This window comes from Pipistrellus kuhlii, unplaced genomic scaffold (assembly GCF_014108245.1).
Source record: "Pipistrellus kuhlii isolate mPipKuh1 unplaced genomic scaffold, mPipKuh1.p scaffold_m20_p_4, whole genome shotgun sequence".
Classification (NCBI taxonomy): Eukaryota; Metazoa; Chordata; class Mammalia; order Chiroptera; family Vespertilionidae; genus Pipistrellus; species Pipistrellus kuhlii.
Window position 1 is genome coordinate 36965508 of NW_023425540.1, and position 25815 is coordinate 36991322.

General features: G+C 34.0%; 1 protein-coding gene across 3 annotated transcripts in view; it reads right to left on the minus strand.

The window, feature by feature from the left end:
- Window positions 1–1605: 1605 nt before the first annotated feature.
- TBCA (tubulin folding cofactor A) overlaps window positions 1606–25815 on the minus strand; it is a 56699-nt gene continuing 32489 nt past the window's right edge. The window contains exons 2-5 of one of the 3 annotated variants that reach the window (XM_036410079.2): window positions 13567–13672; window positions 6213–6299; window positions 4114–4188; window positions 1606–1718 (exon numbers count right to left, since the gene is read on the minus strand). In XM_036410079.2, coding sequence (XP_036265972.2) covers window positions 1680–1718; window positions 4114–4188; window positions 6213–6299; window positions 13567–13672 — 307 coding nt within the window. In that variant the 3' untranslated portion in view covers window positions 1606–1679. Of the gene's footprint in view, window positions 1743–4113; window positions 4189–6212; window positions 6300–13566; window positions 13673–25815 lie in introns of all 3 variants that reach the window. The other 2 variants (XM_045571649.1, XM_045571650.1) reach the window with 2 other exon arrangements.

Here is a 25815-nt window from a genome sequence, read left to right on the forward strand (position 1 = left end):
GTGGCAGTGCTAAGGATGTCTGACAGCTTAGGCTCACTCTCTCGGGGGAATGAGCCTAAGCTGTCAGTTGGACATCCTCTAGGGGCTCCTGGCCTGCGAGAGGGCGCAGGCTGGGCTGAGGAACCCCCCCCCCCCCCAGTGCACAAATTTTCATTCACTGGGCCTCTAGTCTATCCTATATAATAAAGAGGTAATATGCAAATTGGCGGTCATGCCCTCACAAAGACGGCTGCCTATGACCAGGCCTTCAGGGGGCTTAGTGAGGGATGACCAAACAACTTAACAAGCAGGCTGTGTGGGGCCACCAGGCCAGTGGGGGCAGGGGAGTACCATGAGGGGGTGATGTTAGGGGCACCCAGGCCAGCAGGGGGGCCATGAGGGGCAACTAGGCTGGTGGGAGGGCAGTTGAGGGCAACCAGGCAGGTAGGCAGGTGAGCAATTAGGAGCCAGCAGTGCAGAATTGTGAAAGGATGTCTGTCTGCCAGTTTAGGCCCGATCCCCAGGGATTTCATGCACTGGGCCTCTAGTTATGATATAATGTTTTAACTATCTTTCATTACTCATCCCATTTCTTTCCAAGGGACTTTTTCATACTTATCACCTGGAACAAAATAGGAATAAGGATGGATAACCTTGTTCTTAGGATGTTATACCTCACCAGAATGCAAATGTCCTAAAAGCCCAGACAGAAAGCTGCTGTCCAAACCTTTGGGGAAGTACTTTGATTTACTAGAACTGAATCCCCTTTAGTCAAGAATGTCCAAGTGAAATTCTAGAACCTAATAGCATTAAAACTAGTTTAGATTTGGTGACTTTACACATTCCACACATTATATTTCTATTTATTTATCTATAAACTTTCTTAGAAATAACGTGCCCTTTGTTGTACAGAAAACTACAGGGAAAAGTTTGGCTTACTACTTGGTTCTATCATTTGTATGTCTTTGTTTTGCCTATCTGTTCTACAGAAGCCACTGTGTTATCTGTGCAAGGACTAAGGACACCTAACAAATGTTAACTGATTATACTTTACCACGACACTAAATACCAACAATGTGTATAACTTTGTGCACATTCACTTACACAACTGCTCTGACACTTTAGAAGTTTTATAGATGGAGAGAATTTTTATAAAAATAATCTTTTTATATTATTTTATCAGGGTAGTGTTTTTCACAACCCAACAGCAGGTGGTCATGATCACTATTTAAAAAAAGGAACAGGATAAAAAACATCTGAGAAATTGTACATATTAAGATACTCTGTTTTATGTATATATAGACCCCATATGTATATAGTGGGTCACAATGGAAAATGTTTCTTAGTGAGGTTTGTGATCTAAACAGTTTGAAAAGCTCTGTGTGATGTTTGGGATGTGGTTGAATCCTTAATAGCATTCTTTCTCTCACTCCAGAAGTTAGAGATAGTCTTGCTTTTCACTTATTCTACAAATATTTTTTAGTAACTGTTATATGTTGGTTGGGGGTCAGGTGTTGACAGCAGGGAGAAAAGGCAACATTACTTTTGGAAATTTCTACCTATTGTTACTCAGATGTAGGTTTTAATAAAAGCTTAAAAACAAGTTAATGCTGAATTACTTACAACTGTTCTTAATTTAATGTGCCTCTTGGCCATAAAAATGTAAGCAGAATGTGTCAGAAATTCCCAGGAATAATCCTTCACAGAATGGTAAGCTTTTTGCTGCTTCTCATCAGTACCTAAAGAGAGATCCAGTATAAAATCTATAGTTGTGATAGGAATTGTCTAAAGACACACACACACACACACACACACACATTTTTAAAAATTTACCTTTCTTTTTGGCAAGACAATAATTTTTCCCATAAACAAGTTTCAGGTCCTGGCTATAAAACTTCTTTCAATATTATTTTTCTCTTATTTTTAGGGATATTTATATCTGTATCTAATGTTATGTTCTCTTAAAGCTTTAATTGGTTGGTCAGGAAACCATTTGTATGTATGAATATGTACAATCTATATATATAAAAGCCTAAGTGACCAGAACACCAGAACGACCACAATGACCAGAATGACTGCTCACTATGATGCACACTGACCACCAGCGGGCAGATGCTCAATGCAGGAGCTGCCCCCTGGTGGTCAGTGTGCTCCCACAGCCAACCTCCTGTGGCTAGCTAACCTTTCCTAGTCCCTCCCCATGGCCAGCCAAACTCCCATTGTCCTTCCCTCCATCCAGTAGGCCCCAGCTGGCAGCCAGCAGGAAGGGGGCTTGGCCCCTGATCACAGGCCAGGCCCAAGGACCCCACCTGTGCAAAATTTCACACACCAGGCCTCTAGTATTTATATATTTAGCAAAAGATTGAAATGAAATGTTTTACATTTTATTCAAAAACACCTCAAATGCTTTCTTTAAATGATATCATATTTGGATAACTAAGTATACCAAAAATAAAAAATAAAAAAAGTAAAAGCCAACTTGTCCTGATTAATAATTCCATTTACAAAATATTTTTAAGTCTCCTGGTACTAAAATCTCTAATATTGAACCTCAGTATAAAATTTTATAATGTAATTATAATTTTTATTTCCTCACTCTTAGCCCCTACTCAAGTACTTTTAAAATAGCATATAATATGTTTTAAGATGATGACATCAATTTAGAAATGCTTCTCATGTATGTTACTCTCTGATAAAGTAATTTTCTGCACATAAAAAGATTTTAAAAATGTTACATTCTGTGTTTTAAAACAAGAATAGCCTTTATAAATAACCCTAGGAAAGAACAGTATTATTTTCTCCTTTTCTAATCTTTTTAACATATCCAATACATGTTTTGATTTCTAGTGATCATTTGCAACTTCCCAAATCAGACCAACCATAGTATAATTATGTATTTTATAGTTGCAAAAATTCAAGTTTGTTATTTTTTAAATTATTAAAGTTTATGTGCTATTATTACTATTTTGGTTCATTAGATAGCTGCTCATGTTAGGCTTGTGATATAAGCTCATACACATTTTCTAAAAATAGAAGTAAACTAAATGTGTTGTCATATATTTTTAGAAAATAAACTCTAATGGTTAGGTAATGGGCTTATAATTGTACTGAAAACAAAAACAAAAAACAACCTTGTGATAAAGCAATGCCCTTTTCCAATTAATCAAAAACAATCCAGGTTTAGCTATGGCCAGTGTATTTTGGAGTTGGCTCCTATCTTCCCAACTCTGTGTTCAGAGATGTCACGTTAGTAGCTTAAAATCACTCACAGGATGGAATTTAGACACAAAAAATCAGCAAAAGCTACAACTGAGAGGTTCCTCTCCCACCTCGAAGAGCCATTAAACATTTCTCAGAAAACCAATGGGCAATAATTATTATTTCTTTAAAATACAATTCAATTCTTTATTGTTCATAGGAATCTTATTTGAATGGTTGGTGTTTTCTGTGTAAATTTATCTTTCTGGAAAAAATTTAAATGTTTCCCATTAGTTTATAATAATGAAACTGTTAGGCTTTGAAGGCATAAATATGTGAGGCCTCATCCATAGACAGGTTTTTTCTTTTCTTATTAGGGAGATAAACCCAATTCAGAATAAACTGTTAAAATTTAGATTTTTATGTGGAAAAAAATCAGGACTCAATACTGATGTTAGTTCATGCATTTATTCACCAAATATGTATTATTTATTTTTCAAATATGTGTTATTTTTACTTCTTTCCCCTATGCTAGGCATTGTTAATCGGTACAACAGTGAATAAAAATAATAAAATTCCCCCCCAAAATTGTTTTGGATTTTTCTCTAAAACAATAAAATGGTACCGATACCTGTTTTTTAACTCAAGCCATGCTTATGAAGCAACCAAACAGATTTTGATTGTGTCAAAAAGTCTGTGATTTAATAATGAAAGGTTAATTAAAATATTTTGTAAAAAAGTATAAAATAAACAATTTTATTAGGCGAATTCATTTATTTGACACATTAAATTAGGCAAAGAAAAATATATGTAACTGCATAAAAAGAATCACATTCTGATCCTACTTGAACACACAGCAGTGGTTAAAATTAATAAATTGTGGAATGAATCTAGGATTAATTGCAAAAAAGCACTCTGTACAAAAAAGCTTCAGACCTCTAACTTCACTGAATCCAGTACTAAACGTGCTTCTTTATATTCCTCAGCTTCTTCCAATTCTTTTTCATTCTCCTGAAATGAAATATAATGAAAGGAAGTTTATCGTTTTAAAACTTTAGTACTTTATTTTCACTCAAATATTATAAACCATCAATGTAAACAGCTCGAAAATTAAAAGAAAAAGGATCCCAAGCTTTTCTTACAGGTAACAATGGAAATAGGTTTGGTTTGGCCTCACTGTGTATTCTCATATGATAAGTGAAAAACATGTAAAGCTATTGACATTAAGTGAATAAAAATTTAAGAAAAAATTTAAAAATTTATTCTTACTTTGTTAACACATCACAATGCAAAAAGGATTATTATTACTAAGACTAAAAGTTAAAAATGATGATTTATTAACATGTTACATATACAATAAAATTTAAAACAAAATAACCCTTCAACTAACTACTCACAGTGACAAAGACTACTGGTGATACACTAGAGTTAAGTACAATCTTTGAATTAGAAAACTGAAATGCCTGCTTATTAATGAGAATTATATGCCCTACTACAAGGAAACAAAATACTAACATCTTTTCTTTTCTGATATATAAAGACTAAAATTTTCCTTAATATTTTATACAGAAAACCTTTACTGGTAAAAAATAAATGAAATAATACTACATAAGTTATTGTGCTTAGGAAATTTTGCTAGGTTTTTAATAAATAAATAAAGCTATGGTCAGTAATTCATGTCAGGTCAATAAAAGATAAAGCTATACAAGTTACAGAGCAGAGGGAGTAAAGTGTGTGTTTAATTAATATAAAAAAAGCAAAAGAAGTAAAAATTTCTTAATTCAGACTACTAGTAAAGCATAGAATTCCTTAAACCTCTATATTATATCTAAACATGTCTTTGTTTTCTCTCAGTAAATATAAACTCTTTGAGGGTAAAGATATCGTTGAATACATCCACAAATACATCATCCAAAGACAAAACAATGTATTTTTCAATACTTTCTATTACTTTCTCAGCTACTAGATTCATGAGAGAAAAAAAGTCATTTAAATTGTTAGAAAATACAGATGGTTCTTCTGTCTCTGGGTGTATTTTAATAGAGTAATTATTTCCTGCTTTCACCTACTTTTATTTAAAAATCTTAGATTCATTTTTGGCTGTTAAGGAAAGTTATCCTGCCTTTAAAAAGTTCCTACAGGTAAATATGCTCTATGTCAAAACTAAAGTAAAATGTGAACATTTCTCTCTCTTTCTACAGATTTAGTCCTAATACTATTTGGTGAGAAAACAAATCTCATTCTTTCAAAGAATACATATGGTCATTCTGAAAAAGCCTCAGATAATTTTTGTTATACAGAGAACAACTATGAGTCAAGAGTCAGCTGTGTAGCTAGTAATGAATATTAGTTCAAGAAATATAAATATAAAATGAGATTATTAAATGTTAGAATTCATCAAATTATCACCAAACAATAGTAACAACTGGCTTATATGTAGTATTATACTTTAATCTCAGGAAGGAAATAAGATGACCTAATTATTCTTAGAATTGTTTATAAAATGACTCTGCCACTGTATCATAAGACATTTATAAAGCAAGTTTAATAGTGTTATCCACCTCCAAGTTAGTATGAGAGGACTGTCTACATTATAGGAGTTTTTTTCCACTTAAATTAATTAAGGTTTCAATCTGAAAGAATTCCAGATCCTTTTTATTATGGTCCAAATTAATTTGAAACATTTGGATCTTCGAAAATTTCAAACAATGTGCAAAAAAAGATATTCATGTATCCAAACCAAATAATTCAAGATGCTGGGGTACATTATTAGTACCATGAATACCTAACAAATTAAGTCAAATATATTTATTTAAATAAGCAGAATAAACATACTATACATAGTACTTTTACTGGAGGCATAACTTAAACACAATTTACACTCTATAAATTATTTTAAAATATACTGGTACACAGGGTAAGTGAACAAAATATGTCATCAGCTAGTTTTCAGTGTAAAAATATTTAACATATTGGCCTTTTATATATTAGATTGAAAAAATTTTTAAACAAAAGACGGAGAAGTCTTTACTTACTAATATCTGCAGAAGATCAGTATATGCAGCTTCCAATCTGCGCTGGCAATCTGGGATCATCATCCGGGACTCTTGCAGGATCTCTGCCTATAATAAGAATATCTGTGAGACATGCAGAAATAATAGAACATAAGTGTTTAGCTAACACCTCTGTAAATGTCTAAAGTGGTTTAGAGGAATCAGTAAAAAATTATGGATATGTAAAACAGTTCTATATTTTAATTTAAATTGTGTTTATTAGAAGTTAGAAATTAGAAGTTTATTACTGTAAAAGATATAAAATACAAGTTATAGATCTAAACCTTTTTGGTAATCACTTTTTTGTGCTAAGTGAAAATTAACTAGAAAAGCTTTCCATAGGACATGTATTTTAAAAGGCTATTTAAAATAAACTATTTCTCCTGCTGTCATGAAGCACCTTTATCCAAAATGGGATCAGCTGGTTATATAAATATCTCCTGCATCTTTTGAGTAATAAAGAAAAACAGTGTTCAGATAATATCACATGGAGATAATTACTGCATGAAAAAAGTTATTGAGTTATTGATCACATTGTGTGCACACTGCAGGAGGTTCTCACTGAAAGACAGAGGTAAAGAAAAATGAAAAGCAAAGACCAGCAGGTTCATATTTTTGATGCTTATCATGCATAAAAAGTTATTACTTATCCTTGTGCTTCATTTTAGGAGACAGATTATTCTCCCCATGTAGTTTGAGCCAAATTACCAACCTGGCACCCCTCTGAACCTGAACTTCTGCCTATTCCTCCTGAAGACAGACACTACAGAACTAAACACAGGAATATGTATTCCAGCAGATATTTCTGGACTTCAAATCATTCAAATCTGGATAGTAATATGTAAAATCATAAATAAAAAAAAATCAAATCAATGACTGGGAAAACCAATCAATAAGAGGGTAAATAAGTTAGTTTCAGATGTTGGACCTCAAGTAAGTTTTTTACCTAAAGTGGGGAAGAAACTACATTTCCTTAAACTATTCTCAGAAAGAGACACAGATCTTTTAAGTATTTATTTCCAAAAATTCATGGTTGGCCCTGGTTGGTGTTTCTCAGTGTTTAGGGCAGTGGTTCTCAACCTTTCTAATGCCACAGCCCTTTAATACAGTTCCTAATGTTGTGGTGACCCCCAACCATAAAATTATTTTCAGTGCTACTTATAACTGTAATTTTGCTATTGTTAATGAATCATAATGTAAATATCTATGTTTTCCGATGGTCTTAACAGGTTGAGAACCGCTGCTGTAGAGCAACAACAACAAAAAAGGAAGAAGCTTTATTACCTAACTCATATAAAATAAAAAAGAAAATGTAATGGTAATCATACTATATTTAACAGAAACTTTAAGAAGTCCCAGTCCCCTCCTTCCTTTCCCCAACCAACAGTTCTGTCATAGCTCACACTGAAAAAAAATTCAGAATTATAATATACACAGATGCTCTGCCCACATTTTCTCAGGGAAAATTTGTTGCTGAACTTGTAATTCTTTTACTAATAAAGCACAGGTTAAAATTTTCAAATGTAGAATTGTTACTTTACTTCACAACTAAGCATAAAATGCTTAGATATTTAATTGCTGTCACTAAATTATTTTTAGCTGGTTAGTTTGAATACATGTGAAAAAAATCAGTGGCTGGCACATTTCATTAGGTAAGCCATTCATATTTCCTCCCCTATGGACCTCCCTTGAGAATAGTTTATAGAAATTAAACAAGATGAAACAAATGAAAGAATTAGGTCAAACATATGATAAGCCAAAATGTATACTTGTAAACTTTTTAAAAGCTTTAGTAAGTTGTCACTGAAATAAGCTTTAAACAATGCTATCCAAAATAACTTCTACTCATTATTATTTTATCCATTCTTACAGAGCAAGAATCATCAAACAGTTTATGAAAATGAGAGTCTGACCTATGTGAAGACAAAGTTCAGTCTTTCCTGTACACCAGCTCCAATTCATTCATTAAGCAGCCTATATAGTTGTAGAACACCAGGTACAGTGGATACAAAGATGAAAAAGAGAAGGTCTCCATCTTCCAATCCAGGATAGGAGCATAAACACGAAAACGAATATTTGACACTGCTTCTATAAGAACATGCCACAGGGAGCCAAAGGCTTCCAGTAAAGTGATGACAATGATTTGGAGTCCATAAACCAACCACATTTCTAGCAAGGCCATAAATCATATACTTTACCTCATAACAATGAATTACAACTGTCAGAAATAATTTTAAAAGACAGTATATAAAGTGTGATTATATAGTAGTAAAGACACCCTAAAAACACCTTTACTAAGCTAAATGAGTATTACCTTTCGAAGTGTTCCCTTTGGGAGGAAGTCACTCAAATGAATGGTGCCTCTGCTGAAAATATCTGAATAAACTGCCAGTTTATTCTAATGCTGACTATGACGAGATTGGAGTTAAGTCAGGATCTTGACACAGATTGGGAGGTACAAGGAACCCTCAGGGAATGCAACAGGATGCAGTCCTTCTGTCTTGTTTTTAAAACAAACTACAATTTTTTTGTGGAAGTTATTCAGATCAAATGAAAATTATGGGAAGCTTAGCAAGGCTCAGATTATAACAATGAATAAACTCTGAGCTAAAATCTGATCAATGTCTTTTAAAGTCAAACATATACAAATTGGAAAAAGAAAGCCGTAATCCGCAGATCCTTCTTTTGTTTTCCAGAAAGAAGTGTTCTATGAAACAATCTGGCTAAGGTTAAGTTCTTTTGTAATTACTTGATTGGGATAAGGTTTCTAGCTTCTTTAATGATCCAGATCACTCACCCAGGGTTGGCTATACCTATGATAATCTATAGACACTTTAATATTGTATACTGACTGCTTCTGGAACCAATGGTAACTGCACTAAGTTTGCCAAATTGAACTGTAAATAAGTGAAGAGATTACTGAACAATGGTTAAGTCTTTCCTTTTATATGGTGGTAAAATGGTTATCTATCTACCGGTATCTATGCATGCATCTATCTATCTATCTATCTATCTATCTATCTATCTATCTATCTATCTATCTATCTATCTATCTATCTATCTATCTCCCTAATATGCAAATAGACTGAACAGTGGAACTAAACAACTGGTAGCTATGATGTGCGCTGACCACCAGGGAGCACATGCAGAACATGATGGGTGCTGGCCGTGGTGGGATGATTGAGCAGGTGAGTAGTGGCGCCAGACCAAAGCAGAGCTCCAGTTACTATCATCGGGGCGAGCCTCTGGTGTTTACTGAAAATTCTTTGCTCCCGCGCTCCAGTCCTGCTGCTGGCTCTGGCCCTGTTCACACCCACTGCTGGTGCCCAGCGCTGATCCTGATTGCTCAGCGCCATCAGCAGGTGTGAGCAGCGGCTGCTGGTCCTGATTGCCTCTCAGTGCTTCTCTACCTCCCCCTGCTCCTGAGCAGCAATCAGGGCCAACAACTGCTGCTCGCCCACACTGACGGCACTGGAGCCAACCTCGCACCCACTGCCCACATGCACCAGCCTCACTTGCACCTGCAGCTGGTGCTGGAGCTGCCACTGGCACCCCCTGCTGGTGCCTGGTGTCAATCCCGATTGTTTGGCTCTGTCAGCGGGTGCAAGTGGTGGCTGCTGGCCCCAATTGCCCCTGAGAGCTTTGCCACATTCTCCTGCTCCTGAGGGGCGATTGGGGCAGCAGCCACGGCTCATACCTGCTGACAGCACCAGCCCTGCTCACACCTGCTGCTTGCGCTGGACCCAATTGTTCTGTGCCATCAGTGGGTGTGAATGGGGCCAACAGTGGGAGCAGGGCTGCTGGCAGGCAGGAGATCAGGGGCTGGGGTGGGGTGAGGGGGCTGAGAGGAGGCGAGGAGGATGGGCTGAGACCCTGATCACCTCCCTCCTACCCTAATAGAAGGAGAGCCAGCCGGCCAACCTCCTGCGGTCTCCTCCTGACAGGCCCAGCCCAGAATCATTCCAACTGGGGCCAGGCCAGCCAGACCCCACCATGCATAAATTCATTTATTGGGCCTCTAGTATATAATAATTGCAAAGTGTTTTGAGAAATCTTAGTTGAAATATTGTACCAATTTATCTTTTTACTATTACTTCTGGAAAATAAATGAGTAGTCTCAGGTGAAATAAAAGATATGTCATTATTAGCCAATCATTTCTGTTCTAGGAGAAGTTTAAAGAAAAGAAAAAAAAATAAAGACCAGAATACCTTCCTTGGTTGAAGGCAAATCATCTGTACCTATCCCTAATTGAGGATTGAGGAGAAGGCTGAAGAAAAAGAAGTATATGAAAACTGGAGAGCTAAAATTAATTTGGGCAATATTTGAATGTTATGTAATATTGTTTAGCCAGAAAAGAAAAGCATAGTCGAATAACTCTGACTGATATTTTTGCCTCTTGAGTCCTAAAAATTCTACCTAGTTACTTATTTTTAAAAGAACCAAAATTAGGCCTAGTTCAGGAAAAACCAATTTTGACAAACAATTTCAGGTAAGATGTTTTACTGACAACATCATACATGTATGTTATAATACAGGGCCAGTTCAGAAGACTCAGGGAAACCAGAGCAAAATGGATCCAAGAAAGAGAAGAGTCAAGGTAGTGAGAAGTGGCTGCGGACAGCATTTAACTCAGAAGAGGAGGAAATACAGGGAGAAGACTACAGAACACATAAAATGCAGCACTTGGCTTCCTTGATATTTTCTAGGTGGAGTATAGCAAATGACAAGAGACTACTATTGACCTTAAAGTCCTAGGCAATCAAGAATAGAGCAATGCTTCTGGGAATGCAACTGGAGCTACATATAATACAAAACATGAATGGCTGGCCACATTATAGCTAAAGCTAGCAAAAGGAAATTGAGAAAGCTTGTGAAAGCTTTGGGTTGGGCTAAAGACAGGTTTCATGAGACTCTGAAACAAAACTGCAAATGGCACTGTATACCTTGCAGGTTGACAATAGCAAACAGAAATATTTATTGTTCTGTAAATAGATATGGGATGGTATTTTTGAGTACTAGGTAGACTAAGAATCCAAAAAATCATGTTATAAACCATGAGCACTGTGACAGAAGAAGTTTAACATGAATGAGTATAAAAAGAACTTTTGAACAAACAAATTTCCCTTGTATATCTGAATATGTAATGAATGATATAACCAGTAAGTGGCCAATATTTTTAAGTAACAATTAGAATCAGGATTCAATAGAGTTAATCCTTACCTATATCAAGCAATAATTTATTTAAAAGATGATCAATATATAAATTCAAATGAAATAAAACAGATGTGACATTATTTGAAGAATTTAATTTAGTAAAGGAACACATTTATTCCCCATTCCATGTAACTTACAACTCCTATTCTAACTATAGGGCTATTTAAAAAATATATATTTATTTTTATTGATTTCAGAGAGGAAAGAAGAGGGAGAGATAGAACATCAATGATGAGAATCACTGATTGGCATCCTCCTGCATTCCTACTACGGGGGATTGAGCCCGCAACCCAGGCATGTGCCCTTGACCAGAATTGAACCCGGGACCCTTGAGCCTATAGGCCGACATTCTATCCACTGAGCAAAACCAGGGCTATTAATGGTGATATAAATAAGGCCACTAGTTACACACTTGGGAAAATCAGCCCAATTTCTTTGATCCAAGAAGAATCTAGATGAGTTATATATACTATTGTTATTTTTCTTTAAATGTGAGAAAACAATAGAGGCATTAAAATGAGAGAGGTACAAAAATGACATGAATATATATGGGAGTATATATTTAAAAAGCACTTAACCATCATTATTTTAAGAATCAAAAGGTTATAATCCATATGTAAATCTTCTGAAGATTTGTAGGATTTGAAGAGCTGTTAGTTCATCAAGGTCAACATATTTGGGGACAGACTATATTTACATGTTTTCAAATCTTCCCCAATTCATGAATAACTGACTCACAAATGTCTTCTGCTATGTACACACACAGAGGAAGGAAGGCTCTCCTAGAAGCTAAAGAAAATAAGAAGGTTTTCTTCCTGGATAGCTTAGGAAAGAAGATGTTTCAGGTGCCACTGCATTCCTTTTGCACCACAAAAAGCAACTACCTACAAAAAAATCCACTTTAAGTGATGATGATTACAAAATTAAGTCTGGATTAAGAGTGCACTACTTCCATTTGTAACGTAATTTATAGGGTGAAAACCAGAGTTCATAAAGCTGAATTAAAATATAAATGTTGAGATTAATCTGTATAAATTTGTTCCTACTTTCTTTTTTCCTAGTGTCATCTGAATTTTATTCTCAATGCACTGGACTTTAGATTTTAAAGGAGAAGTGAATTTGAAGAGATCAACCTGTGTGTTTTGGTAGAGGGAATAGAGGGTGTCAAGAGACATACAGGTATGCCAACTAGGAGGCTTTTGCAATAGTATAAGCAAGAGATGATAGTGAACTGGACTAGGAGAGTGGCAGTAAAAAGAAATAGAGGGAATAAAAAACAGGACTTGATGTTTATTAGATGTGGTTATTAGAAAGAGAGAGAGGTATCAAGAAAGGACTCACTAAATTCTTGATTTGGGAATCTGGATGGGTGAAAGTAAGCACTTTCAATTGAGGAGGAAAATAAGAGAGGCGATATAGCTTTTTGATATATGTATATCTGGGGTGGTCAGGCCCAGGGATGTAAATGTGGGAAATATTGGCACTAGGGTTTGGAGAATTTTGTTTGTTGTGTTACTGTTTTTAACTTCATGACTAAAAGAGTACCTGGAATTGTATAAATCAATAACTATCTGTTGAATGAATAAATAAATGGGCATAAAGATGGCACTTAAATTTATGGGAGGGTGGGAGATTACATAGTGAGGGATTTTAGAAATCTTAAAGGTTTAATAAAATGTGTGTATGTGTGTGTAGAGGTGGGGTAGATAAATAAGTGGATGAGGAGGGAGAGAGGAAAAAGTTTCGGTAATTGAGGAATATTGGCAGTGTAATAGAAAGAAAGCCAGGAGACTATTCTATTAAAGATACCAAGATACAAGTGTGTGTCAAGGAGAGAGTGGTTACTGTACCAAATGCTGTCGAGGTTACATGAGGGAAAGTAGTGATAACAATGTCACTAATGGCTGTAACCAGGGCTAGGGCATGCATTTCTCTCTAATACGAAAGAAGGTGTTATGGGTACAGATGTACAATAGATAGGTTGATAGATTTTGTGGTGGGAATATAAGGAAGTTCCCCTTATAGCCTCTATTTTTGTTAGCCTAGAATGAATATTTAATAAATGCTATCGTTAGAATAAATAAGGTATTATGGGAGCACAGAGGATGTGGCAGGACTTACCTGCTTTTTAAGGGCATAATTTTCACTATCTTCAGCTTTCATTTTTTCAATCTTTTCTTCTTGTTGTTTTGCTTCTTTTTCATACATCATTTTTTCTTTGGCCAATCTAAAAATAAGCCAAAAACTTTTCAGAGAATTAACTCTATCAAAGAGACCACAACAAATAAATAAACTATATAAATATAAAACACTTAAAATACCAAAGTGTAGATGGCGAGAAGGAAGAAGAAAAACTTTTTATCCATTTATGTTTGATCTCCATGCCCATAAGTCCTATCTACACTCAGCTAAAGCAAATGCAATCTGTCAAAACATGCAATTCTTAAATTTTTAAAATATATATTTTTATTGATTTCAGAGAGGAAGGGAGAGGGAAAGAGAAATAGAAACTTCAATGAAGAGAGAGAATCATTGATCGGCCTACTGGGGTTTACGCCCACAACCTGGGCATGTGCCCTGACCAGAAATCAAACTGCGACTTCCTGGTTTATAGGTGGATGCTCAATCTCCAAGCCATACTAGCAGGGCCAATTCTTAAAGTTTTAATGAAAAAACATATCCCATTATAACTACTGTATTTACAATGTAAAAATAACACTCAAAATTATTATGTACTAATATTTCTGTCTTGCTTTTAAATGTTTTCCAAACTTTTATACATTTACTTGAAAGAACATAATATAAAAGCTCAGCTTACAAGAAAAAAAAATCAGTATAGTGCATGCCAAATCCAAAACAAAGAAATATTAGATTATTTTCAACAACTGACAAAAATTCACTGTACACATAATTTGATGCCTGACCTTCCTTGTGTGAGAAACTGGGATAGATAGTTTAGACATGGTTCTTTCACGGACAAGTAATAGAAACAAACAAGCATTTATTTACTAAAAGCAAGAAAGGTATTGATATAGATCAGGCAGATTTTAAACAATAAAGAATAGAGCAATACAAAGTTCTACTGATTATTCCTTTAGATAACCAGAATTAGATTAACCATAACAGCTCAACCTCCCCTAATTCTGGTTACATAAATTTTAATATAAAAGTACAGCCCTGGCCAGTGTGGCTCAGTGGGTTGGGCATTATCCCACGCAATGCAAGGTCTCTGGTTTGATTCCATCAGGGCACATGCCCAGGTTTGGGCTCAATCCCTGGTTGGAGGTGTGCAAGAAGCAGCCAATTAATGTTTCTCTCTCACATTGACGTTTCACTCTCCCCCTCTTCCTTCCTCTCTCTCTCAAAATCAATTTAAAAATCTTTTAAAAAAATTGCTTTCCGTGATATCAATTAATTCTGAACCTGTAATGTATAAAATTTCCTATTTCTTCCTTTCATCATTGTAAACAACTGTAATTGTAAAAGTTATTAAGTTTCTTATCAAGTATATACTATACCAAAGTCTGCTATAGTCAGAGTCTATGTCTATTTGGCTATGTGTTCATTAAAAATAAAGTTTTCTGATCATTAAAAAATTATTAAATTTCTGACAATAAGAAGAGTGTGAAATGGTATTAAATTATGGTTTGAAATATTAATTTATTAGAACAGTAATTACTGTTGGTGGTGAAACAGCACCAGAATGTTACCAGTGATTGGACCTTGGTTCAACAACCAGGATATTGTAATTGAGTTTTGGCTAAGAAAGAATTCAGTGTCAAAACTCAAATATAAGCAAAGGTTTAGTTAGAAAGTTATAGAGGCAGAAGTGAGCTATGGAAGAAGTTGAGCCAGCTCAGGAGAAAAAGTGACAGAGGCAAAAGAAGAGCCCTTGGAGCTTAGGAGAAAGAAAGCAAACAGACACACCTGAAGGAAGAGGCATGAGCAGTTCTAGAGCTGGCGAGCTAAGAGCACTTGCACTGGGGTCCTCAGTCCTGAGAGTTTATCCTCTCCTTAAAGGTAAGGGACCTTAGGGGAGGTGTCTCAGATCTCAAATAGAATATTCATCAGCTTTTCCAGTTGTGTCCTTTCAGGGTCTCTACTGATAGGTCGGGATCAGCTGGTCATCTCAGCTGGCCTTGCTGCTTTTCTGGGCCTGGAGCTAAAACATTACTAAGGCCTAGATGTTATCTCTAATTTGACCAAAACTCTGTCTCTGACCCAAGGCTTTGTTCCTAAGATTACATATGTGATGTGGGTCAGAATCTCATTGTTTTGAGGGCTTAATGCTTAAGAGGGTAGTGGTGCAAGGGCTTGTATGGTAGTCTTAAGGGCTATTCTCTAGGTTCCTTGTTCCTCCTCTAAGGGGGTCTATCACATGACTAGCGACATCAGAGGAGGAAAAGTCAGGGGAGGGCCTGACCGCATGATTAGTGATACGAAAGATCATAGGGTCTAAATTGAATGACCAGTGATATGCAAAGGTAGGAAAGGTCAACCTAGGGGTGAGATCTGTATTTCCCGGTTTTGCTGGTTGCTAGATACTGGAGGCTTTTCAACCTGGTGATGTTTTGTACCTGGCCAATCTTCCTTCTCTGCTCATGTCTGTCTAAATGTCTAATACAGTGGTTGGCAAACTCAGTCAACAGAGCAGCAAACCGTGGCTCGAGAGCCGCATGTGGCTTAAGAGCCACAGTTTGCCGACCACTGGTCTAATATAATTACTGGATAAATATTTTCTGAATAATGAATGAGTCTCTTCTGATGAATTTGGCCCTTATTCCTTACTCTAGGGAAGGCTAAGATTTAATAAGAAAATTTAATTCAATTAAGTATATACAGTCACAATTTAAAAATCTGCTACTAAAATATTGTTTTCTGTAACAAACATACATGTTTCTATAAATACAGAACTATATAAAAATTATAATGAATAAAACCTTAAAATTCATTCAAAATTTCATTGCTCAAATTAAGTACTACTGATCCAAAATGCACATAATTCTGAAATAAAAGTTAAAAAAAAATAGAAAAAGTCTAAATTAAGTTTGGCACAAACTCACTTAGCAGCAAAATGTGTCCTCAAATGACATGAAGCTACTTTATGTAGCCTACTAAATAAATGTGAATAGTACAGGTTTTACTACAGAAATATTAATGTTTGATTATAGTACTTCTCTAAATGCTATTATGTAAATGCTCATGTAACTGTTTCAAAACCTGAAAAAATCTGAAATTCAGAAATACACATGGGCTCAAGGGTTTCATAGAAGCGATTATGGACCTGTATTAGCATTATTTTTCATTTGTCTTTCTCTTTAAACATGTATGTGTAAAAATTAATATATAAATACAAATATACATATATTTATAAATAAGACAATGTATAATTTTCAATGTCATTAAACATTCTTTTGAAAATATAGCTTTTAGTGGCTACAAATCATTTTAATAATATTGATACAACAACTTATTAAGGTGTCCTATCAGACATTTAGGAAAGCCCCATATTATAAATACTGTGATGAACATTCCCATCCCTACTCATCAATTTTGTGAGTGTGTAATATTTTCTTACTACAAAATATTTAAAATAATCATGCCTGATGAGAAATAAGACTAAGTTCTTTTCTAGTAAATCAGTGATCATTTACTGATGAATACTTCCTTTTCCTGCTATCATAAGCCACTTTTGTCATTCATTATTGTTGGTAATACACAAAATATTAAATCAATCTATCCTATTTTACCCTACTACTTGGTATTTCATTTTAGTAAAAAAAAAAACAAAAACAAAAAACAAAAACCAGTAAGCCAGATTTCTCTGTTTAAACATTAATAAGCATATAAAAATTTACATTAAAGAGATGTCAAATTATAAAGAGAAAAATAAGGAAAATGAAACATCAAGAGAAAAGAATAAAACCAATTCTTATTGATATCCAATAAGAATACAGAAAAAAAGCAAGGGAAGCTGAAACTGGTTTGGCTCAGTGGATAGAGCATTGGCCTGTGGACTAAAGTCCCAGGTTCGATTCCAGTCAAAGGCATGTACCTTGGTTGTGGGCACATTCCCAGTAGGGGATGTGCAAGAGGCAGCTGATCGATGATTCTCTCTCATGGATGTTTCTAACTATCTCTTTCTCTTCCTCTCTGTAAAAATCAATAAAATATATATTAAAAAAATAAATTAAAAAAAAAAGCAAGGGAAGATTAAAAAAAAAAAAATTTCCTATCACTGGCCAGTGTGGCTCAGTTGAATGGAGTATTGTCCCATACACTAAAACGTGGTAGATTCAATTCCTGGTCAGGGCATATACCCAGCTTGCTAGCTCGGCATGTACAGGAGGCAACCAACCAATGTTTTTCTCTCAAAAATCAATAATAAATAAAACAAAATTTCCCAGAGCTGGAAAAAGAACAACAATATTAATTGAAAGGATTTCCTAATAGAATCAGTGGGGGGGAGACAAACAAAAAAAAAACACCCCACGGTTCTGTACATTGTTGGAAACGTTGTTGGAAATTTCCAGAGATCTAAGAATATTAAAGCTTTTAAAAAGAGAATAATAGGTCATATATAAAAGGAAAACAAGTCAGATTGATATTACATTTCATGTTACTAACACTAGATACCAGAAGATAAGAAAGAAAGCAATCCCTTGAAAGTTCAGAGAGAAAATTATTTATAACCTAGATTTATAACTAAGTAGTGAGGGAAAAATTCACTAACTCACTCAGTACTTATTTACTAAGTGGCCACTAAGTCTCAGGCATGATTTCATGTACCAAGGATATAGCATGAACAAAAGTGCATGTCTATTCCATTAGACTTTTGGGTGGGGAAATAAGGACAATACATAAGTAAAATGTATAGCATGTGAGATTGTGATAAAGTGCTACAAAAATAAAATACAGTGAAGAAGAACTGGTAAAACAGAGGATTTGAAATTTAAAATAAGTCAGAGAAGGCCACTTTGAAGAGAGGGTATGTGAGTTCAGATCTGAAAAAGACAATTAGTCATATAAATAACTGATGAAAGAAATCATAGGCCAGCAGAGGTTTATTTAGATAGATAAAAATTCAAGTTTATTTACTACTATATGCCCCCTTTCTGACAAATTTAAGAATGAACTCCCACAAATTGAAGGTGAAAATCAAGAAAAGAAACCATGATCAACATAATGCAACTGTTATGAAAGGAAATGTAGAAATCCCAAGATTAAAACTGTGCTGTAGGCCTGGAAAACAATCAGTCTAAATAAGAATCTTAGTGAGGAGTCTTATAAAAACATCTTTAAAGAGGAATAGAATAGATTTTAAAGAACATATACAATGAGTAAGAAGGTCAAAGAAAAGTCATTCATGTGTGTGTGTGTTTTTCTCTCAATAAAAAATGAAAGACATTTAGAAACTCCAGGAAAAGCACACCCCACCCACAGAGTTCTGGTTGTAATATGAAGTAACTGATTAAAAAGAAAATTCATTTATTTATAAGAATAATCTCCTTTGGGAAGCATAGGATCACTGAGAAAGAAATGTAATCCTGTACTAAATCATATATTTTAAATGATATATAATTAGAATTTATTTATTTATTTTCAACTTTTAGAATAGACCTATGAGTAAAATACATTTCCCCTAGTTGTTTAAAATAATTCAATTTGTTTTTAACATTTTTTTAATCTAAGCAATGTCTACCAATTTTTTTTCTCATAAAAATTTGAGATGACTCCAGTCAGCCAATGAAACCTCAGCCTTTCATAAAAATTATATCACCAATGGTATGATTAATTTCCTGTGTTAAATTCCTAGGTTGGAAATCCCTAATACGATTTTCTTTTTACTGACTGATACTGTTCTCTTCTACTGACATAACTGATGACAAACTCTCATGTCTCTGAAGAAACAAACAATATTTTTGAGATTTTTTATTGTATGAGAGATGAAGGAATAAACTTTTTTTGAAGATCTAATATGAACAGATTTTTGTATACTTTATTGCATTTCATACTTACTTAAGTATTATTTAACACCTATTTAAGTATTATTCCCATTTCACAGTGCCTCCCCACAATGTTTTTAAGAGTCATTAGATTCAAAGAGAACTGACCTAGGATTTATCAATATTTCAAAATGAATAAAATATGAGCTACCATATTTCACAAACTTTGGCCAAAATGATAATACCCATGAAAATTAAGCTGAAGACAGATAGCAACACTGATGAAAGAAGTCAGGTTGGATGAATGACTTCTGATATTTTAGCATTTCCAATGGCCATCATATAATCTACACTCTATAAACTAGCCTTGTGGTGAACTTCAACTAACACAACTCAAGAAGAGAGAGTTACAATATTGGTATCTCATGGAACATGATATGTAGATTTAGGGAAAAGCTTGAATAATTCAAGATAAGCTAAAATTAAAATATGATAACCAAAGCAGTTAGCACATACTGATCATTTATTACGAGCCAAATACTACATCAAAGCATGCTACATGTACTGTCATTTAATCCTCAAAACAACCCTATAAAATAGGTACCACTGTGAGTTCCATTTTAGTTATAACTACATTGAAATTCATGGAGCTTATCCAAATTCTCACAGCTGTTAGGTGCTAAAGAACTGTTTTATTCCAAAGTTTATACTCTTAGCCACTATCATAAGCTTTTTTAAAGTAAATCTCAGACATTAGAACACACAAAAAAGTTAAAATGCACTCAAATGTAATGGGTATTGCTGTTTGCCTAACCAGTAGCACTTCTTACTTGCCAACAGAATATAATTTTGATTATGATCATCCAACAAGCCATGTCCTTCAAGGGAAGAGGCCAATCATAATGGTCTTACTCTCTTTGACAAGTGATAGTTTGGGCATGATTTAAGTGACCTAATTCTGGCCAAAATTACAAAAGAGTCATCTGCTGAGGCTTCTGAGAAAGTTGTCATTTTTACTAAATGCAATATAAGCAGGTATAATTAATTATCTTTCCTCCTCTGAACATTATCACCTGTGTATGACGTTTACTACTTGTGGCAGGTCCCTTGGGATCATGAAGAGATCCAGCCCTTAAAGGACAGGTCACTCTGGATGTCAGAGAACTTGAATCTTTGATAATGGCATTAAATTATTAAATTAAGCAACTCTGAAAGCATCCTACCTCCAGATTTCTTACTGTATGAGAGGATAAACATCCTTATAGCGTAAGCCACATATATTCTATTACTTTGAAGCTTAAAGCATCTGAAGAGACAATCATTAACAGTACAAGACTTTCCTGCAGATACAGAAATGCTTTCTTACTTTGGGCTAATTCACTCTAAATTAATCCCTTAGAAGCTGAGAGACTTTATATTTTTCTTCCCATAGACAAACATGAAAAAAGTAAAGAGAAAAGTTGCTATACAATACCTAATTTTATGTTTCTACTATATTAAGAAATATTCCCTATAAATTTTGTGCAAAGGTTCTTTATTTCACATTAAAACTAAATTAGTGTGAAACTTAAAAATTTTGTTTTTGTTTTTAATAATCATGGTATTTACTAGAAGGCTAATATCCATAATAAATAATACAACCTTCTATCTATATCACATTTTCAATTTATAAAGTACATCTACAACACAGGATACTGGATATTAAATATTAAAATAGAAAAATATCAATGCCCCTAAACCAGTGGTCAACAAACTGTGGCTCGAGAGCTACATGCGGCTCTTTGACCCCTTGAGTGTTCACAAAATACCACTTACGTACAGGCGCACACATACAGTGCGATTGAAACTTCGTGGCCCATGTGTAGAAGTCGGTTTTCGGCTCTCAAAAGAAATTTCAATCGTTGTTCTGTTGATGTTTGTTTGGCTCTGGTGACTAATGAGTTTGCTAACCACTGCCCTAAACAATCACTTACAGAAAAGTGAGTATAAAGTAAATATTAATGTCTATAAACTAGTCTGGGGGTAAGATGTTTAATAGTGTTACAAAGTAAACACTATGGCACCAGGAAAAGTGTATTCACTTACAACTTAGAAGTTAGTAACTTCTTGTCAAATGAATTTAAAATTCATATCTTTCTCAGTGAAGAGGAACAAAGCATTCGAGATTGGGAAGAGAAGCTATTTGACTTAACAAGTAAAGTAGGCAACAAGTTTTTTCTGCTAAACATATCAGTAGAAAGTATTCTATAGAAATCAGAGTAAAGTACTATATTTGAATGAATTTTAGACTTTTGACCAAGAATTTTAGTAACGTGACCCCAGAAACAGAGGAACTAACTTTTTTAAAAAAGAATGTTAGAACAAAAATACCAAGAAAGATGCAGGGAGGAAAAATTGATTCATTAGGAAAATACAAGAGGACTGCAAATTAGAAGCTAATTGCTCAGCCACCACAATAAAAAATTCTCACTAGTGCCTTAGTGAGGAAGAACTGAAGATTGACATAGGAATCTGATGATTTAGTGCTTATGGTCTATATAGTAAAATGTATGTGGGTAAAATTCAGGAGGTTTTAGTCATTCTGTATTAATTCTTTAGTGGTCACTATGAAGTCAAATATGATTTCTCACTATTACTATATTTCAATAATTATAGTCAAGATTTTGGGAATCAGCAAACTAAGGAAGAATCTGCTACAATATTTTGTCTTAACAAAACACATAAAAATGTGCTACATACACACATAAAATGAGATGGGGCTGGAGATGCTGTCTGAGTGGGATACCTTCTCTCCCTCTTCATTCTCTTTTCCTACCCCATTCATTCTTCAAAACTTAACTCAAATGTCCTTGGATTCCAGAAGGACCACACAAACCCTATTTTTATCACTTTCTAAGATGCCACTGTGGATCCTTTCTATGGAACTTGATAATATATTTATCTGCACCACAGAATTTATCACAATAGGTTAAATTTTTGTCTACTTCCACTCTTTGAAGCTGAATGATCTGACTGGAAATGTGTCTTCTTATCAGCATCTGTCAGAGTGTATGCCTCTCAGATATGTTTACTAAAAGAACTCACAATTACCTTGAGAGATAAGCAGGGCAACTATTATCCATCCCCATTTTCAAACAGGAGACTGCAATTCAAAGAGGTAATGCCTCACCTAAAGCCAGCTGGCCAAGAAATGGTGACATCAGGATTTGAAATCATAACTTCTAACTTCAAGTGTCAGTACTTTCTAAAACATTATACTATCTCATGTTTAAAATAAATAAAGCAATTTTCAAATTTTAAATTTCTTCCACTTGTTCCAAAAGTAAAATAATCCCACAGTTTAAAATTTGAATAGCATAATATAATACAAAGTGAAAAAGCAACCAATTACTCACACACTCTGCCTCTAGCTACTCAGTTCCCACTACTGGAAGCAACATATTACTAATTTATTGACTATCCTAAATGAAAGAAATTAAATGCTTAACTGATGGTGTTTGTTACCTTACCTCCCACTACCCATTAATTAACCCACTAAACTGGAAATGGTTCAAGTTATATTCACTGCTTATGTAAAATATATGCTTTAATTGTAATAAGAAAGACAAATATGTTTTGTAAATAGCTACAATGATACAAATACAAAATCAATACCACTTTGTTATTTTGTAATATTGTGAACTTTAGAAGTTAACAAACTGATTTCCGTATTTTCCGGCGTATAAGACGACCCCCTAATTTTACAGTTAAAACATAGGTTTAGGCCTATATTCGCTGTATAAGACTACCCCCCACTTCCGAGGCAACACCAGTTCTTTTTTTAATAGACCGCCTCTCTGACTCTGGCCAATCTGAGCAGGCTTTTTACTAGAACACAGTATAGCTTCGGGTACAGAACATGTACACTGTGTTCTAGTAAAAAGCCAGAGTCAGAGAGGCGGTCTATTAAAAAAAGAACTGGTGTTGCCTCGGAAGTGGGGGGTAGTCTTATACAGCGAATATAGGCCTAAACCTATGTTTTAACTGTAAAATTAGGGGGTCGTCTTATACGCCGGAAAATACAGTAATCTTAGGAATTCATAATTCACAAAACACAAATGTAAAACTAAGTATTTCACTAACCCTCTAAACTATCCCTTAAAAGTTCTGAGATGTTGGTGAAATTGAAGTGTTTACTAATGAAAAGAGCTAAGAACCTTTCTGTGAATAGTTTCTGCTTCAGTTTGTAAGAGAAAGCAATATAGTACCTCTCACAGCTACTTCATCTCCATGGCAGTTGTATTTACTACTTAAAAGTCACAAATTTCTCTTTACATTTGACTTTCTATCCACTGTTCAGATTTGTATCCCTGTCTTTTTTTTTTAATTTTAATTTTCTATTTTTATTGATTTTGTACAGAGAGGAAGGGAGAGAGATAAAGAGTTAGAAACATCGATGAGAGATAGACATCGATCAGCTGCCTCTTGCGCACCCCCCACTGGGGATATGCCCGCAACCAAGGTACATGCCCTTGACCGGAATCGAACCCAGGACCCTTCAGTCCCCAAGCCGACCTATCCATTGAGCCAAACCGGTCTTGGCTGTATCCCTGTCTTTTTAACAACTCTATTTAAACATTCCACCAGCAATTAACTGAAACAGGTTGGAAAGTGAGCTCACCATTTTCCTATTCTAAAACAAAACCCCTTTTCCCAACTTGAAATGTCAACATAAGAATCACAGAAGTACTGGATAAAAGTAAGCCTGGTTTGTAAGAAGTTCAGGGGAAAAGAATTAAGTTGTCTGAAAATTCAATATGAGATAAGAGTGTGTGTGATATAGCTGCTAAAAAATAAAAGCAAAAACAAACAAAAAAACCCTAAAATATGGTAGGTAAATGGGACTGCATTAGATGAACTGCATTTGTATTATTATTTTTCATAATTTTACAAGGCATATAAAGTATTTTTTAAAAAAACTTAAGCCAAAAGTCTTTAACTGCTTAAATATTACTTTTATTTTTTAAAAATATATTTTATTGATTTTTTTACAGAGAAAGGGAGAAGGATAGAATTAACATTCTATAATTAAATAACATTAATTCTCAAATTAATTTGAAAAGAGAACACTTTTTCAGCGTATCTAAAAGATCTAGTTAACCATATTCTATAGAACACCAAAACTTCGAATCCAAAATGAGAGGCAGGTAATATTCAAAATTCTAAGTATGTTATTAGATATGTTTTTACTTCTAAAGTATATGTTTACCCTATATTAAATATAAAAATATTCTATTCAAAATTTCCAATTTATAGAAATTAATAAAATGTCATATTATCAACTTAATTTAATTTTTAAAATACATCTTAATTGGGCAACAACAGCTTAATACTAGTTTATATCTCTGTATATTAGTGTAATTAATATTAAATAAATTATAACTGTCCTATGACTTTTAAAATTAACTTGCTTATAAATGAATTCACATTTTGGTAGAAAGTCATCTTGTAATATTATAAAAAATATTTAGTTTGAGAAATTATATAGTAACTTTATTATAACTCACAAATTTTTTGTAATAGAATACAATTTTTCCTAATACATGTTTATTTTTCTCCCTGAGATATGGTATCTGAATGGTAATAAATACTTCGTGGTCCTTAAGCCAAATTCTATAAAGGAACATGATTTTTTTAAAAACCACCAATTTTAAAGAAGATAGCTTTAATATAAAATATTATCTGCATAAGCACTTTAAGATTATTTCCTTAACTTTGAATTTATGAACAAATTAGTATATAAGGCATCATATACAGATATTCAAACAACCATTAACATATATCCAATAATTTAAATTTCCAAAATAGCACAAATCAGGCAAGGGATGAAATCATATTTTTATTATGGAAAAGTGGGCTAAATATGCAGCCTCAACACTATGAGAAACTGAACTTTTATCTTCTTAACTATCTCATTTAACTTAGTAGACTACGTTTTCTTCCTAACAACAATTCCTGTAAAAGGAACATTGAGAATGGCATTAAAAACAAAAAACTTGGTAGTCTATTTTATATGAAATTTTATTCTCCAGGCACTTTAGCTACTTAAATCACTGTACAATTTAAATCACTAATTTTTTTATATGCTTAGTAATAAGGAACTACTCTAAAGACAATGAAGTAATAGATACTGCATATCTTAAAAAATCTGAAGACACAAAATTCAAAACTAGATAATACTAATTATGATTATAAAAATAACTTATAATGTATGGGAGAATATAAGTGTCCATGTTATTCTAAAAGTTCATAAATATTTTGAAACCATTCTAAAATTTCCAAACATTTAAGCAGCAGTACAAATTTCCCATTGTTAAAATAGTTGCAAGTATGATTTAAAAAGCCAATAATTTCATTTTCAGATTGGATAATAAATTTACCAAGG